General features: G+C 41.4%; 1 protein-coding gene across 1 annotated transcript in view; it reads left to right on the forward strand.

Moving 5' to 3' along the window:
• VIPR2 (vasoactive intestinal peptide receptor 2) overlaps positions 1–16,263 on the forward strand; it is a 171,844-nt gene that overhangs the window by 49,921 nt on the left and 105,660 nt on the right. Inside the window, exon 2 of the mRNA XM_069729711.1 lies at positions 366–468. Within this exon, the coding sequence (XP_069585812.1) occupies positions 366–468 (103 nt within the window). The remainder of the gene's footprint in view (positions 1–365; positions 469–16,263) is intronic.

A 16,263-nucleotide genomic window follows, 5' to 3' on the forward strand; every position in this document is an offset into this window, starting at 1 on the left:
GAGAGTGAACTGAGCATAACCTTTATATTCATCATAATTGAGTCTAAAACAGTGTGCTTTTTTTGTAGTGTGCACAGTTGCTGGAAGATGCGCCAAATTTTTTTAAGAAGCCCAGTCTTTGTGAATAAGGGTCTATGTGTCTATAGGTGGTCACCAAGTGGCTGGCATGTGAATTTCAGCCAGTCAGATGTTTTGCTAGCATGTTGCAAGAATGCATCAAATTTTGTATTTTGCGAGTCGTTACTGAAATTTGTAGAAAAGTAAGGGTTGATACATCTGTACATTATAATATATGCCTGGCTAACTGTGTCACAATGCATTCTACATTACTGTAGAAACTAATTTCCTTTCTTTGTGTTCCAAAGGTCCATGGTTTTCACCCAGAGTGTTATCTCCAGCTGGAAATTAAGGTTGAAGAAAGAAAATGCCTAGATAAGATGGGCAGGCAACCACATCCTGAATTTAGAGGTATGATCATATATATTATATCTGTTGGGATTCTATCACATTACATAGCCAAGGAGACTTCATTCCCATAAATCTGGAAGAGGTTGTATTGATATTATCTGCATGAATTTGTGAAAGCGCCATTCAAATAAATTGGACAGATGCAGAATTTCCTGCAACTAACTGCTGTGTGTGAATATACTGTTGAAAGGACCAAGTAAAAGGAAGCAGTACAAAAGCTACAAAAAATAATGAATAAAGCTTGACAGAGCGAGTACGTCAATAGGTATTATAATAAGATATTGGAAAAATTGTGTTTTTCTAGCATATAACAAATAAAAGATTGATGTGGAAAATTACTATCCAACAACCCCAAGAACCTTTTTGACACCTTTCACTCCATCCTCAGGCCAAAAGCACAAGCCCCCATCACAGACATTTGTGCTGATGACCTGGCCTCCCATTTTATAGAGAAAATAGACAATATCCGTCAGGAAATTCGCTCCCAATCACCAAGTTCAGTAACTTCAATCCCTCCCTGCATCTCCCCTGGCTCACTCTCCACGTTTGATCCCATCAAAGAAGAAGAAGTCTCCATGCTCCTCTCTTCTTCTCGTCAGACAACATGCACTACTGACCCCATTCCCTCTCATCTCCTCCAGTCTCTCTCTCCAGTCGTCACTACTCACCTAACTACAATCTTTAATCTCTCACTCTCCTCAGGCATTTTCCCGTCCTCCTTCAAACACACTATCATTACTCTGTTGCTAAAGAAAGCCGCCTTCGACCCATCCTGCACAAATAACTACAGACCAGTCTCCAACCTCCCCATCATCTCTAAACTCTTGGAGCGCCTAGTCTACTCCCGCCTTACCCGTTACCTCTCCATTCACTCCCTCCTAGACCCTTCACAGTCTGGCTTCCGCCCCCTACACTCGACAGAAACTGCACTCATCAAAGTGACCAACGACCTTCTGACAGCAAAATGTAATGGTGACCACTCTCTGCTTATTCTTCTCGATCTTTATGCAGCTTTTGACACTGTTGGCCACCCTCTCCTACTCTCTAGGCTCCAGTCACTAGGCATTAAGGACACTGCTCTCTCCTGGTTCTCCTCCTACCTTTCTGACCGCTCCTTCAGTGTTCTGTTCTGCTCCACTTCGTCTCCTCTTCCTCTCACAGTCGGGGTACCTCAGGGCTCAGTCCTTGGCCCCCTTCTCTTCTCTCTCTACATGGCCCCAATTGGACAGACCATCAGCAAATTTGGCTTTCAGTACCATCTTTATGCCGATGACACACAACTATACACGTCATCCCCCGACCTTACTCCCACTGTACTACAGAACACCAGTGACAGTCTGTCCGCAGTCTCCGACATCATGTCTGCTCTCTATCTGAAACTCAACCTCTCCAAAACTGAACTTCTTCTGCTCCCACCATCTGCTAACCTCCCTAAACCTGACATTTCCCTCTCCGTGGATGGCACCAAAATAACACCCCAGCAGCAGGCACGCTGTCTGGGTGTTACGTTTGACTCCGATCTCTCCTTCACATCCCATATACAATCTCTTGCCCGCTCGTGCCTAAGAACATCGCTAGAATCTGCCCTTTTCATACTATGGAAACAACAAAACCCTCACTGTTGCCCTGATCCACTCCCGCCTGGACTACTGCAACGCTCTATTAATTGGCCTCCCCCTTACTCGACTTTCCCTCCCCAGTCTATCCTTAATGCAGCAGCCAGGGTTGTCTATCTAGCTAATCGTTACTCGAACGCGTCCGCTCTTCGACAGTCGTTACACTGGTTGCCCATTCATTACAGGATACAATTCAAAGTACTTGTTCTCACCCACAAAGCTCTTCACAGTGCGGCACCCCCTTACATCTACTCTCTCATTTCTATCGGCCTAACCGACCTCTGCGCTCTGCAAATGACTTTCGACTAACCTCTGCACTAATCTGCACCTCCCACTCCCGACTCCAAGACTTCTCCCATGCTGTGCCAATCCTCTGGAATGTTCTACCCCAAGATATTAGGACCATTCACAATTTGCATAGTTTTAGGCGCTTCCTCAAAAGACATTTGCTCAGAGCGGCCTATCACGTTCCCTAATCAGTCATTTTATGTGTGTAGCCCATTCACTATCTCCATCTGTCCCCCACTCCCTGAAGATGGCTGGACCATCATTGTAAATACTTCATTGTAAATAAGCTCCTGTACTTTGTATATCCCCCACCTCATTGTAGATTGTAAGCTCTCACGAGCAGGGTCGTCTTATTGTGCCTTAATTATTGTATTGTTAACCTTGTTACTTATGACTGTTGTGTTTGAAACTGTTAAGCTGTAAAGCGCTGCGGAATATGTTGGCGCTATATAAATAAAGATTATTATTATTTATTTATTGCAGGTAATGTTTCTACAGTATATCAATAGAAAAATACGGGGGCCAAAGGCCCAGTCAGCTCACCAACAGACCACAGGAGCACGTGAACCCCTCCTGACCCAGACGTAGCAACACCTGAAGACGTAAGAAATGTGAAGATTGTTCCAGCTTCTTTCCGATTAAAAGTCCTTTATTGATCCATATCCTTAAAAATCATCCCTGCACAGAAGGGAATGTGAACAGCGACAAAAACCTGCTAATGGCAACGCGTTTCGATCTAAAAGATCTTCATCATGGCTATCTACACATAAATGCAGAGAAAGTGTATATACAATGCTTTAGCAAATCACAGTAAAAACTTCAGATCACATGATCTGATCGCAGGTCCTGCAAGCAATACAAACATGCAAAAACCATATAATAACAATAAAAAAGAGCAAAAGTAGATTAAAATTAACATTTTAACAATAATGGTACATAATTTTGTTCCTTTTGTTAAGTCCCAAAGGCAATCTAGTTTGTAAATTATATATCCAGTATGCCTCCCTTGTGAGGAGGCGTCTCTTAATATCTCCTCCACGGACAGACTTCTTTAATAGCTCAATCCCCTGAATGAACATAGCAGACATATTACCTTCATGGTGCGTTGCAAAATGTTTTGAAACCATAGATATATTTCTATTAATGGCATTAAAATTTGTAATATCCCTCAGGTGTTCCGATATCCGTGTTTTTAATTTCCTAGTTGTACACCCAACATATGCAACCTTACATTCCCTACACCCAATTTTATATACTACATTCTCAGAGTGACAGTTGATAAACTCTTTTATGTTAAATTCCTTTGTATTATTGTAATTGGTAAAAGTTTTGCCAGTCAGGCTGTGAGCGCAAGTGGTGCAAGACGTAGTGCCGCACTTATAAAATCCCTTGCAATCCAGCCAGGTTTGGGATCTAGGTCTGGATAGGAACAATCCTGGTGAAATTATATTGCCAATTGTGGGGGCTCTACGTGAAACAATATTAATTCCCTTGCTTAAAATTTTAGCAGTTTCCTCATCTTCCAATAATACAGGCAAGCGCTTATGAATAATAGACTTAATGTCTGAAAATTGGGGGCTAAATTGAAGGCACACAAATGGTTTTTCTTTTCTTTTGTCTATATTAATTTTGTTCTTATTTTTCTGTATTAACAAATCAGCCCTCTCTTTTTTTATCCACTATTTTGCAAGCCCTATCAAAACACCACTTGGGGTATTTACATTTTATTAATTTATTTTCAAAGGCATCAAAGTCTTTAATCCTATCCTCTTCCTTGAAGCAATTTCTTTTAAGTCTTGTAAATTCCCCAATTGGTATATAGACTTTATTGTATGCGTAGGATGGCTACTTTTGGCGTGCAGCACTGTGTTGCCGCTAATTGGTTTGATAAATGTTCTACTATTAATTATTTCTCCACCAATCCCACTCAATTCCAAATCCAAGAATGATATCTGATTTTTATCGCATCTGAGTGAATCTAATACCAAGCTCATTAGTGTTGATATATTCAATAAACCTAGGTATGGCATATGGGGGCGGCGATGTATCTGCCCTTGAAAATAAATTAATAAAACGTAAATACTCCAAGTGGTGCTTTGATAGGGCTCGCAAAATAGTGGATAAAAAAGAGAGGTCTGATTTGTTAATAAAGAAAAATAAGAACAAAATTAATATAGACAAAAGAAAAGGAAAACCATTTGTGTGCCTTCAATTTAGCCCCCAATTTTCAGACATTAACAAACTTGCGCTCACAGCCTGACTGGCAAAACTTTTACCAATTACAATAATACAAAGGAATTTAACATAAAATAATTTATCAACTGTCACTCTGAGAATGTAGGGTATAAAATTGGGTGTAGGGAATGTACGGTTGCATATGTTGGGTGTACAACTAGGAAATTAAAAACAAGGATATCGGAACACCTGAGAGATATTACAAATTTTAATGCCATTAATAGAAATATATCTATGGTTTCAAAACATTTTGCAATGCACCATGAAGGTAATATTTCTGCTATGTTCATTCAGGGGATTGAGCTATTAAAGAAGTCTGTCCGTGGAGGAGATATTAAGAGACGCCTCCTCACAAGGGAGGCATACTGGATATATAATTTACAATCTAGATTGCCTTTGGGACTCAACAAAAGGAACAAAATTATGTACCATTATTGTTAAAATGTTAATTTTAATCTACTTTTGCTCTTTTTTATTGTTATTATATGGTTTTGTATTGCTTGCAGGACCTGCGATCAGATCATGTGATCTGAAGTGTTTACTGTGATTTGCTAAAGCATTGTATATATACTTCCTCTGCATTTGTGTGTAGATAGCCATGATGAAGATCTTTTAGATCGAAACGCGTTGCTATTAGCAGGTTTTTGTCGCTGTTCACATTCCCTTTTGTGCAGGGATGATTTTTAAGGCTATGGATCAATAAAGGACTTTTAATCGGAAAGAAGCTGGAACAATCTTCACATTTCTAATGTTTCTACATTCCCTAGGGCTTGAGTAGCCAACTTATCCTGGAATACTGCTCTGGCAAAAATAAAGAGCCGACTGCAAAATGTTCAGTTTCTCTGACTTTTCTCTTTATAGGTATATTTATGAGTAAAATGTAAATTGTTCTTTTATTCTATAAACTTCTGACAACATGTCTCCAAATTTCCAAGCAATAAATTTTGTATTTTTTTTCTGACAAAGAAAATTGGTCAAAATAATAAAAAAACAACAACAGTGCTTTCAGACCTCAAATAATGCAAAGAAAACAAGTTCATAATCATTTAGAAACAACAATACTAATGTTTTAACTCAGGAAGAATTCAGAAATCAATATTTTGTGGAATAACCATGATTTTTAACCACAGCTTTCATGCGTTTTGGCATGCTTTCCACCAGTCTTTCCCACTGATTCTGGCACTAAATGTAATCAGTCCTTCTTTGTTTGATGGCTTGTGACTATACATCATCCTCTTTATTACATTCCAGAGGTTTTCAGTGGGGTTCAGGTCTGGAGATTGGGCTGCCCATGACAAGATTTTGATGTGGTGGTCTCTTAATTTTTGCCAGAGCGCTCTCTCAATATATATATATATATATATATATATATATACACAGTGGGGCAAAAAAGTATTTAGTCAGTCAGCAATAGTGCAAGTTCCACCACTTAAAAAGATGAGAGGCGTCTGTAATTTACATCATAGGTAGACCTCAACTATGGGAGACAAACTGAGAAAAAAAAATCCAGAAAATCACATTGTCTGTTTTTTTAACATTTTATTTGCATATTATGGTGGAAAATAAGTATTTGGTCAGAAACAAAATTTCATCTCAATACTTTGTAATATATCCTTTGTTGGCAATGACAGAGGTCAAACGTTTTCTGTAAGTCTTCACAAGGTTGCCACACACTGTTGTTGGTATGTTGGCCCATTCCTCCATGCAGATCTCCTCTAAAGCAGTGATGTTTTTGGCTTTTCGCTTGGCAACACGGACTTTCAACTCCCTCCAAAGGTTTTCTATAGGGTTGAGATCTGGAGACTGGCTAGGCCACTCCAGGACCTTGAAATGCTTCTTACGAAGCCACTCCTTCGTTGCCCTGGCGGTGTGCTTTGGATCATTGTCATGTTGAAAGACCCAGCCACGTTTCATCTTCAATGCCTTTGCTGATGGAAGGAGGTTTGCACTCAAAATCTCACGATACATGGCCCCATTCATTCTTTCATGTACCCGGATCAGTCGTCCTGGACCCTTTGCAGAGAAACAGCCCCAAAGCATGATGTTTCCACCACCATGCTTTACAGTAGGTATGGTGTTTGATGGATGCAACTCAGTATTCTTTTTCCTCCAAACACGACAAGTTGTGTTTCTACCAAACAGTTCCAGTTTGGTTTCATCAGACCATAGGACATTCTCCCAAAACTCCTCTGGATCATCCAAATGCTCTCTAGCAAACTTCAGACAGGCCCGGACATGTACTGGCTTAAGCAGTGGGACACGTCTGGCACTGCAGGATCTGAGTCCATGGTGGCGTAGTGTGTTACTTATGGTAGGCCTTGTTACATTGGTCCCAGCTCTCTGCAGTTCATTCACTAGGTCCCCCCGCGTGGTTCTGGGATTTTTGCTCACCGTTCTTGTGATCATTCTGACCCCACGGGGTGGGATTTTGCGTGGAGCCCCAGATCGAGGGAGATTATCAGTGGTCTTGTATGTCTTCCATTTTCTAATTATTGCTCCCACTGTTGATTTCTTCACTCCAAGCTGGTTGGCTATTGCAGATTCAGTCTTCCCAGCCTGGTGCAGGGCTACAATTTTGTTTCTGGTGTCCTTTGACAGCTCTTTGGTCTTCACCATAGTGGAGTTTGGAGTCAGACTGTTTGAGGGTGTGCACAGGTGTTTTTTTATACTGATAACAAGTTTAAACAGGTGCCATTACTACAGGTAATGAGTGGAGGAAAGAGGAGACTCTTAAAGAAGAAGTTACAGGTCTGTGAGAGCCAGAAATCTTGATTGTTTGTTTCTGACCAAATACTTATTTTCCACCATAATATGCAAATAAAATGTTAAAAAAACAGACAATGTGATTTTCTGGATTTTTTTTTCTCAGTTTGTCTCCCATAGTTGAGGTCTACCTATGATGTAAATTACAGACGCCTCTCATCTTTTAAAGTGGTGGAACTTGCACTATTGCTGACTGACTAAATACTTTTTTGCCCCACTGTATATATATACACAGTAAAGACCAAAAGTTTGGACACACCTTCTCATTTAAAGATTTTTCTTTATTTTCATGACTATGAAAATTGTACATTCACACTGAAGGCATCGAAACTATGAAATAACACATGTGGAATTATATACTTAACAAAAAACTGTGAAACAACTGAAATTATGTCTTATATTCTAGGTTCTTCAAAGTAGCCACCTTTTGCTTTGATGACTGCTTTGCACACTCTTGGCATTCTCTTGATGAGCTTCAAGAGGTGGTCACCGGGAATGGTTTCCATTTCACAGGTGTGCCCTGTCAGGTTTAATCAGTGGGATTTCTTGCCTTGTAAATGGGGTTGGGACCATCAGTTGTGTTGTGCAGAAGTCTGGTGGATACACAGCTGATAGTCCTACTGAATAGACTGTTAGAATTTGTATTATGGCAAGAAAAAAGCAGCTAAGTAAAAAAAAACAAGTGGCCATCGTTACTTTAAGAAGTGAAGGTCAGTCAGTTGGAAAAATTGGGAAATCTTTGAAAGTGTCCCCAAGTGCAGTGGCAAAAACCATCAAGCGCTACAAAGAAACTGGCTCACATGAGGACCGCCCCAGGAAAGGAAGACCAACAGTCACCTCTGCTTCTGAGGTAAGTTTATATGAGTCACCAGCCTCAGAAATCGCAGGTTAACAGCAGCTCAGATTAGAGACCAGGTCAATGCCTTAACAACTGTTAAGAGGAGACTTTGTGCAGCAGGCCTTCATGGTAAAATAGCTGCTAGGAAACCACTGCTAAGGACAGGCAACAAGCAGAAGAGACTTGTTTGGGCTAAAGAACACAAGGAATGGACATTAGACCAGTGGAAATCTGTGCTCTGGTCTGATGAGTCCAAATTTGAGATCTTTTGTTCCAACCACCGTGTCTTTGTGCGACGCAGAAAAGGTGAACGGATGGACTTTACATGCCTGGTTCCCACTGTGAAGCATGGAGGAGGTGTGAAGGTGTGGGGTGCTTTGCTGGTGACACTGTTGGGGATTTATTCAAAATTGAAGGCATACTGAACCAGCATGGCTACCACAGCATCTTACAGCGGCATGCTATTCCATCCGGTTTCTGTTTAGTTGGACCATCATTTATTTTTCAACAGGACAATGACCCCAAACACACCTCCAGGCTGTGTAAGGGCTATTTCACCAAGAAGGAGAGTGATGGGTGCTATGCCAGATGACCTGCCCTCCACAGTCACCAGACCTGAACCCAATCGAGATGGTTTGGGGTGAGCTGGACCGCAGAGTGAAGGCAAAAGGGCCAACAAAGTGCTAAGCATCTCTGGGAACTCCTTCAATATTGTTGGAAGACCATTCCCAGTGACTACCTCTTGAAGCTCATCAAGACAATGCCAAGAGTGTGCAAAGCAGTCATCAAAGCAAAAGGTGGCTACTTTGAAGAACCTAGAATATAAGACATAATTTCAGTTGTTTCACACACACAGTTGTTTTGTATATAATTGTAATATAAGTATAATTATATAATATAATATAATATTAATAAATACAGTTAGGTCCATATATATTTGGACAGAGACAACATTTTTCTAATTTTGGTTATAGACATTACCACAATGAATTTTAAACAAAACAATTCCGATGCAGTTGAAGTTCAGACTTTCAGCTTTCATTTGAGAGTATCCACATTAAAATTGGATGAAGGGTTTAGGAGTTTCAGCTCCTTAACATGTGCCGCCCTGTTTTTAAAGGGATCAAAAGTAATTGGACAGATTAAATAATTTTAAATAAAATGTTCATTTCTAGTACTTGTTTGAAAACCCTTTGGTGGCAATGACTTCCTGAAGTCTTGAACTCATGGACATCACCAGACGCTGTGTTTCCTCCTTTTTGATGCTCTGCCAGGCCTTCACTGCGGTGGTTTTCAGTTGCTGTTTGTTTATGGGCCTTTCTATCTGAAGTTTAGTCTTTAACAAGTGAAATGCTGCTCATTTGGGTTGAGATCAGGTGACTGACTTGGCCATTCAAGAATATTCCACTTCTTTGCTTTAATAAACTCCTGGGTTACTTGGCTTTATGTTTTGGGTCATTGTCCATCTGTAGTATGAAACGACGACCAATCAGTTTGGCTGCATTTGGTTGGATCTGAGCACACAGTATGTCTCTGAATTCCTCAGAATTCATTCGGCTGCTTCTGTCCTGTGTCACATCATCAATAAACACTAGTGACCCAGTGCCACTGGCAGCCATGCATGTCCAAGCCATCACACTGCCTCCGCCGTATTCTACAGATGATGTGTGATGCTTTGGATCATGAGCTGTACCACGCCTTCGCCATACTTTTCTCTTTCCATCATTCTGGTAGAGGTTGATTTTGGTTTCATCTGTCCAAAGAATGTTCTTCCAGAACTGTGCTGGCTTTTTTAGATGTTTTTAGCAAAGTCCAGTCTAGCCTTTTTCATCTTGATGCTTATGAGTGGCTTGCATCGTGCAGTGAACCCTCTGTAGTTACTTTCATGCAGTCTTCTCTTTATGGTAGATTTGGATGTTGATACGCCGACCTCCTGGAGAGTGTTGGTCACTTGGTTGGCTGTTGTGAAGGGGTTTCTCTTCACCATGGAGATTATTCTGCGATCATCCACCACTGTTGTCTTCCGTGGGCGCCCAGGTCTTTTTGCATTGATGAGTTCACCAGTGCTTTCTTTCTTTCTCAGGATGTACCAAACTGTAGATTTTGCCACTCATAATATTGTAGCAATTTCTCGGATGGGTTTTTTGTTTTCGCAGCTTAAGGATGGCTTGTTTCACCAGCATGGAGAGCTCCTTTGACCGCATGTTTACTTCACAGCAAAACCTTACAAATGCAAGCACCACACCTCAAATCAACTCCAGGCCTTTCATCTGCTTAATTGAGAATGACATAACGAAAGGATTGCCCACACCTGTCCATGAAATAGCCTTGGAGTCAATTGTCCAATTACTTTTGGTCCCTTTAAAAACAGGGTGGCACAGGTTAAGAAGCTGAAACTCCTAAACCCTTCATCCAATTTTAATGTGGATACCCTCAAATGAAAGCTGAAAGCCTGAACTTCAACTGCATCTGAATTGTTTTGTTTAAAAATCATTGTGGTAATGTCTATAACCAAAATTAGAAAAATGTTGTCTCTGTCCAAATATATATGGACTTAACTGTATATAATATAAAAATAAATATTTATATTATATTATATTATAATATTATATTACTAGATGGCAGCCCGATTCTAAAGAATCGGGAGTCTAGAATCCATATATACTTTATTTATTCAAATGTAAGAATAATACAATTAATAAATAATAGTAAGAAAGAACAAAAATAATAGGCAGTATATGGAGAAAACACCAAACAAAAGTTCAAAATTGGTGTGAAAATATCACTGAACCACTTCACAACTAAATATATATAGTTTTGGTAAATGGTATTATCATTTTTTTGACGAAATTCGGCAGGAGCTTGAAGAGCAACGTCACTGGGCCCGCCTCCACGCAGTAGAAACTTGCTGTGAGGTAAAAATTCAAAAATCACACCAAAATGGCGGGCGGAGTGTGTCACAGTACGGCACGTTTCTGATTGGTCGCTCGCAACAGGCGGCAGCCAATCAGACACTGGACACTGTTGACGTCACTTATCTCCGGACATTAGCTCCGGACATTAGCTCCGGACATTAGCTCCGGACATTATCTCCGCACATTAGCTCCGGACATTAGCTCTGGACATTAGCTCCGGACAAAGCCACGGAAGTTGGCACAAATTGCAGGAAGTAGTATTCTAGGCAATTAATCTCCGGACATTAGCTCCGGACATTAGCTCCGGACAGGAAGTTGGCACAAATTGCAGGAAGTAGTATTCTAGGCAATTATATATTAGACTAGATGGCAGCCCGATTCTAAAGAATCGGGAGTCTAGAATCCATATATACTTTATTTATTCGAATGTAAGAATAATACAATTAATAAATAATAGTAAGAAAGAACAAAAATAATAGGCAGTATATGGAGAAAACACCAAACAAAAGTTCAAAATTGGTGTGAAAATGTCACTGAACCACTTCACAACTAAATATATATAGTTTTGGTAAATGGTATTATCATTTTTTGACGAAATTCGGCAGGAGCTTGAAGAGCAACGTCACTGGGCCCGCCTCCACGCAGTAGAAACTTGCTGTGAGGTAAAAATTCAAAAATCACACCAAAATGGCGGGCGGAGTGTGTCACAGTACGGCACGTTTCTGATTGGTCGCTCGCAGCAGGCGGCAACCAATTAGACACTGGACACTGTTGACGTCACTTATCTCCGGACATTAGCTCCGGACATTAGCTCCGGACATTAGCTCCGGACAAAGCCACGGAAGTTGGCAGAAATTGCAGGAAGTAGTATTCTAGGCAATTAATCTCCGGACATTAGCTCCGGACATTAGCTCCGGACATTAGCTCCGGACACTAGCTCCGGACAAAGCCACGGAAGTTGGCACAAATTGCAGGAAGTAGTATTCTAGGCAATTATATATTAGATAATATAAATATATATATAAATATATAATATAATATTAATTAAATATAATATAATTATGTATATAATTGTATATAAGTATATAATTCCACATGTGTTAATGATTAGTTTTGATGCCTTCAGTGTGAATGTACAATTTTCATAGTCATGAAAATACAGAAAAATCTTTAAATGAGAAGGTGTGTCCAAACTTTTGGTCTGTACTGTGTATATATATATATACATATATATATATATATATATATATATATATACTCCACCGGTGAATTGCGTAATTGCCCTGACGATTGGAGGCAGCAGAGTGCTTGCTCCTGACAAGTTATATCATATAAATAATTAAAATAACAAGGAAGCTCATTTGAAGAGGGACACTGCAGAGGCCAATAAAAGGTAACCACAATGTGGAATTACAATGTAGAAAAACAGCAAAGAAGGTGAATAATATATAAAGTTTAATATATAAAATTTTACTTAGCAGTTATTTACCTTTTTTCTACACTTTGCATTTGTATACTAACATCAGCAACATTGTATATTAGGAGTTGTTTCTCTCAACTTCATATAATGTTCAGCTCCTTTGCTGTTTTGACGCTAATTATTAGTGATGAGCAAATATACTCGTTGCTCGGGTTTTCCCGAGCATGCTCAGGTGATCTCCGAGTATTTGTTGTGTTTGGAGATTAAGGTTTCATTGCGGCAGCTGAATGATTTACAGCTACTAGCCAGCCTGAGTACATGGGGGATTCCCTAGCAACCAGGCAACCCCCACATGTACTCAGCCTGGCTAGTAGCCATAAATCATTCAGCTGAGGCGATGAAAGCTTAATCTCCGAACACTAAGAAGTACTCGGAGATCACCCGAGCGTGCTTGGGAAAACCCGAGCAACGAGTATATTCGCTCATCACTACTAATTATACAATTATACATTGTGGTTACCTTTTATTATTTATTTTATATAACTAATAAAGATTTATATTTTTCTATGGGATAATGGGATATTCTTTAATAGCACTTTTTTCTGGGCAGTTTTTGCACACTTGTGGTTCTAGCTGTGGTTTACTGTCGTTACTATAATGGGATTGTTCCTTTTGAGAGTTTTGGTTTATCAGTGCCATATTCTGTATATTATTTTCTATTGCACATATAACGTAAAGGGTTCGTCCACTACTCTGACAACTCCTTATTAATTCTCATTTTTCCCCATTGGAAAACAATAACACATTTACTCACCTCCAGTGCCGGCACCATTGCTTGCTCATTTTCTCTGGATGTATGTGCGGTGCCCCAGGTGTTATGATCTGGTGGTTTAGGAGCAACATGGGACGAGCTCTGAAGGCGGTGGTATCTGTACTGACCGCAAACCCTGAACCTAGCAGCGCAACTAGAAATAGCCGTGGGGGGTACCTGACACTCCCTAGACCCCTCGCCACAGCCTAAGATCTAACTTCCCCTAAAGACAGAAACAGGAAACCTATCTTGCCTCAGAGAAAATCCCCAAAGGAAAGATAGCCCCCCACAAATATTGACGGTGAGAGGAGAGGGAAATAACATACGCAGAAATGAAATCAGATTTTAGCATAGGAGGCCATACTAGCTAGATAGATAGGACAGGACAGGATACTGTGCGGTCAGTATAAAAACTACAAAAAATCCACACAGAGTTTACAAAAATCTCCACACCTGACTAAAGGTGTGGAGGGTAAATCTGCTTCCCAGAGCTTCCAGCTTAACAGAATTAATCCATACTGACAAGCTGGACAAAAACATAGAATGTACCGAACAATGAAGTCCACAACATGTGGACAGAAAAGAGCAAGCAAGGACTTATCTTTGCTGAACTGGTCAGGATATCAGGGAAAACCAAGAGAGATGTGAATCCAACCAGGAACCATTGACAAGTGGCACAAGCTGAAGGGAAGAGCCAGGCTAAATAGCCGGGCAGAATAGACAATTAGTGGAAGCAGCTGCTGACTGCTAAATCCAAGGAGCAGCCATTCCACTTAAAACCACCGGAGGGAGCCCAAGAGCAGAACTCACAAAAGTGCCACTTACAACCACCGGAGGGAGCCCAAGAGCGGAATTCACAACAGTACCCCCCCTCCCCTTGAGGAGGGGTCACTGAACCTTCACCAGAGCCCCCAGGCCGATCAGGACGAGCCAAGTGAAAAGCACGAACCAAATCGGCGGCATGGACATCGGAGGCAACAACCCAAGAATTATCCTCCTGGCCATAACCCTTCCCCTTGACAAGATACTGAAGCCTCCGCCTCGAAAAACGAGAATCCCAAATTTTCTCAACCTCATATTCCAACTCTCCCTCAACCAACACCGGGGCAGGAGGATCAACCGAGGGAACAACGGGCACCACATATCTCCGTAACAAAGATCTATGGAAAACATTATGAATGGCAAAAGAGGCTGGAAGAGCCAAACGAAAAGACACCGGATTGATAATTTCAGAAATCTTATAAGGACCAATAAACCGAGGCTTAAACTTAGGGGAAGAAACCTTCATAGGAACATGACGAGAAGACAACCAAACCAAATCCCCCACACAAAGTCGGGGACCAACACACCGACGGCGGTTAGCAAAACGTTGAGCCTTTTCCTGAGACAATGTCAAATTGTCCACCACATGAGTCCAAATCTGCTGCAGCCTATCAACCACAGAATCCACACCAGGACAATCAGAAGGCTCAACCTGCCCTGAAGAAAAACGATGATGAAAACCAAAATTACAAAAGAAAGGTGAGACCAAAGTAGCCGAACTAGCCCTATTATTAAGGGCAAACTCGGCCAATGGCAAGAAAGCCACCCAATCATCCTGATCAGCAGACACAAAGCATCTCAAATAGGTTTCCAAGGTCTGATTAGTTCGCTCAGTTTGGCCATTAGTCTGAGGATGAAACGCTGAAGAAAAAGACAAATCAATGCCCATCCTAGCACAAAAGGCCCGCCAAAACCTAGAAACAAACTGAGAACCTCTGTCAGACACAATATTCTCCGGAATGCCATGCAAACGAACCACATGCTGAAAAAACAATGGAACCAAATCTGAGGAGGAAGGCAACTTGGGCAAAGGTACCAGATGGACCATTTTAGAGAACCGGTCACAAACCACCCAGATAACAGACATCTTCTGGGAAACAGGAAGATCCGAAATAAAATCCATGGAAATATGTGTCCAGGGCCTCTCATGGACCGGCAAGGGCAAAAGCAACCCACTAGCGTGGGAACAGCAAGGCTTGGCCCGGGCGCAAGTCCCACAGGACTGCACAAAAGTACACACATCCCGCGACAAGGAAGGCCACCAAAAGGACCTAGCAACCAAATCTCTGGTACCAAAAATCCCAGGATGACCGGCCAACACTGAACAATGAACCTCAGAAATTACCTTACTTGTCCATCTATCAGGAACAAACAGCTTCCCCACAGGACAGCGGTCAGGTTTATCAGCCTGAAATTCCTGAAGCACCCGCCGCAAATCAGGGGAGATGGCAGAAAGAATCACCCCTTCCTTAACAATGCCAACCGGCTCAAGGACTCCAGGAGAGTCAGGCAAAAAACTCCTAGAGAGGGCATCAGCCTTAAAATTCTTAGATCCCGGAAGATACGAGACCACATAATCAAAACGGGAGAAAAACAGGGACCATCGAGCCTGTCTAGGGTTCAGCCGCTTGGCCGACAGATTCTTATGATCAGTCAAGACCACAACGCGGTGCTTGGCTCCCTCAAGCCAATGTCGCCACTCCTCAAATGCCCACTTCAGAGCCAACAACTCACGATTGCCGACGTCATAATTGCGCTCCGCAGGCGAAAACTTTCTGGAAAAAAAAGCACACGGTTTCATCAAAGAACCATCAGAATTCCTCTGAGACAAAACGGCCCCTGCCCCAATCTCAGAAGCGTCAACCTCAACCTGAAAAGGAAGAGAAACATCCGGCTGATGCAACACAGGGGCAGAAGTAAATCGGCGTTTAAGCTCCTGAAAGGCCTCAACAGCCGCAGAGGACCAATTCGTCACATCAGCGCCTTTCTTCGTCAAATCAGTAAGGGGCTTAACCACACTGGAAAAGTTGGCAATGAAACGGCGATAGAAATTAGCAAAGCCCAAAAATTTCTGAAGGCTCTTCACA

This window comes from Ranitomeya imitator, chromosome 6 (assembly GCF_032444005.1).
Source record: "Ranitomeya imitator isolate aRanImi1 chromosome 6, aRanImi1.pri, whole genome shotgun sequence".
In the NCBI taxonomy this organism is placed as follows: Eukaryota; Metazoa; Chordata; class Amphibia; order Anura; family Dendrobatidae; genus Ranitomeya; species Ranitomeya imitator.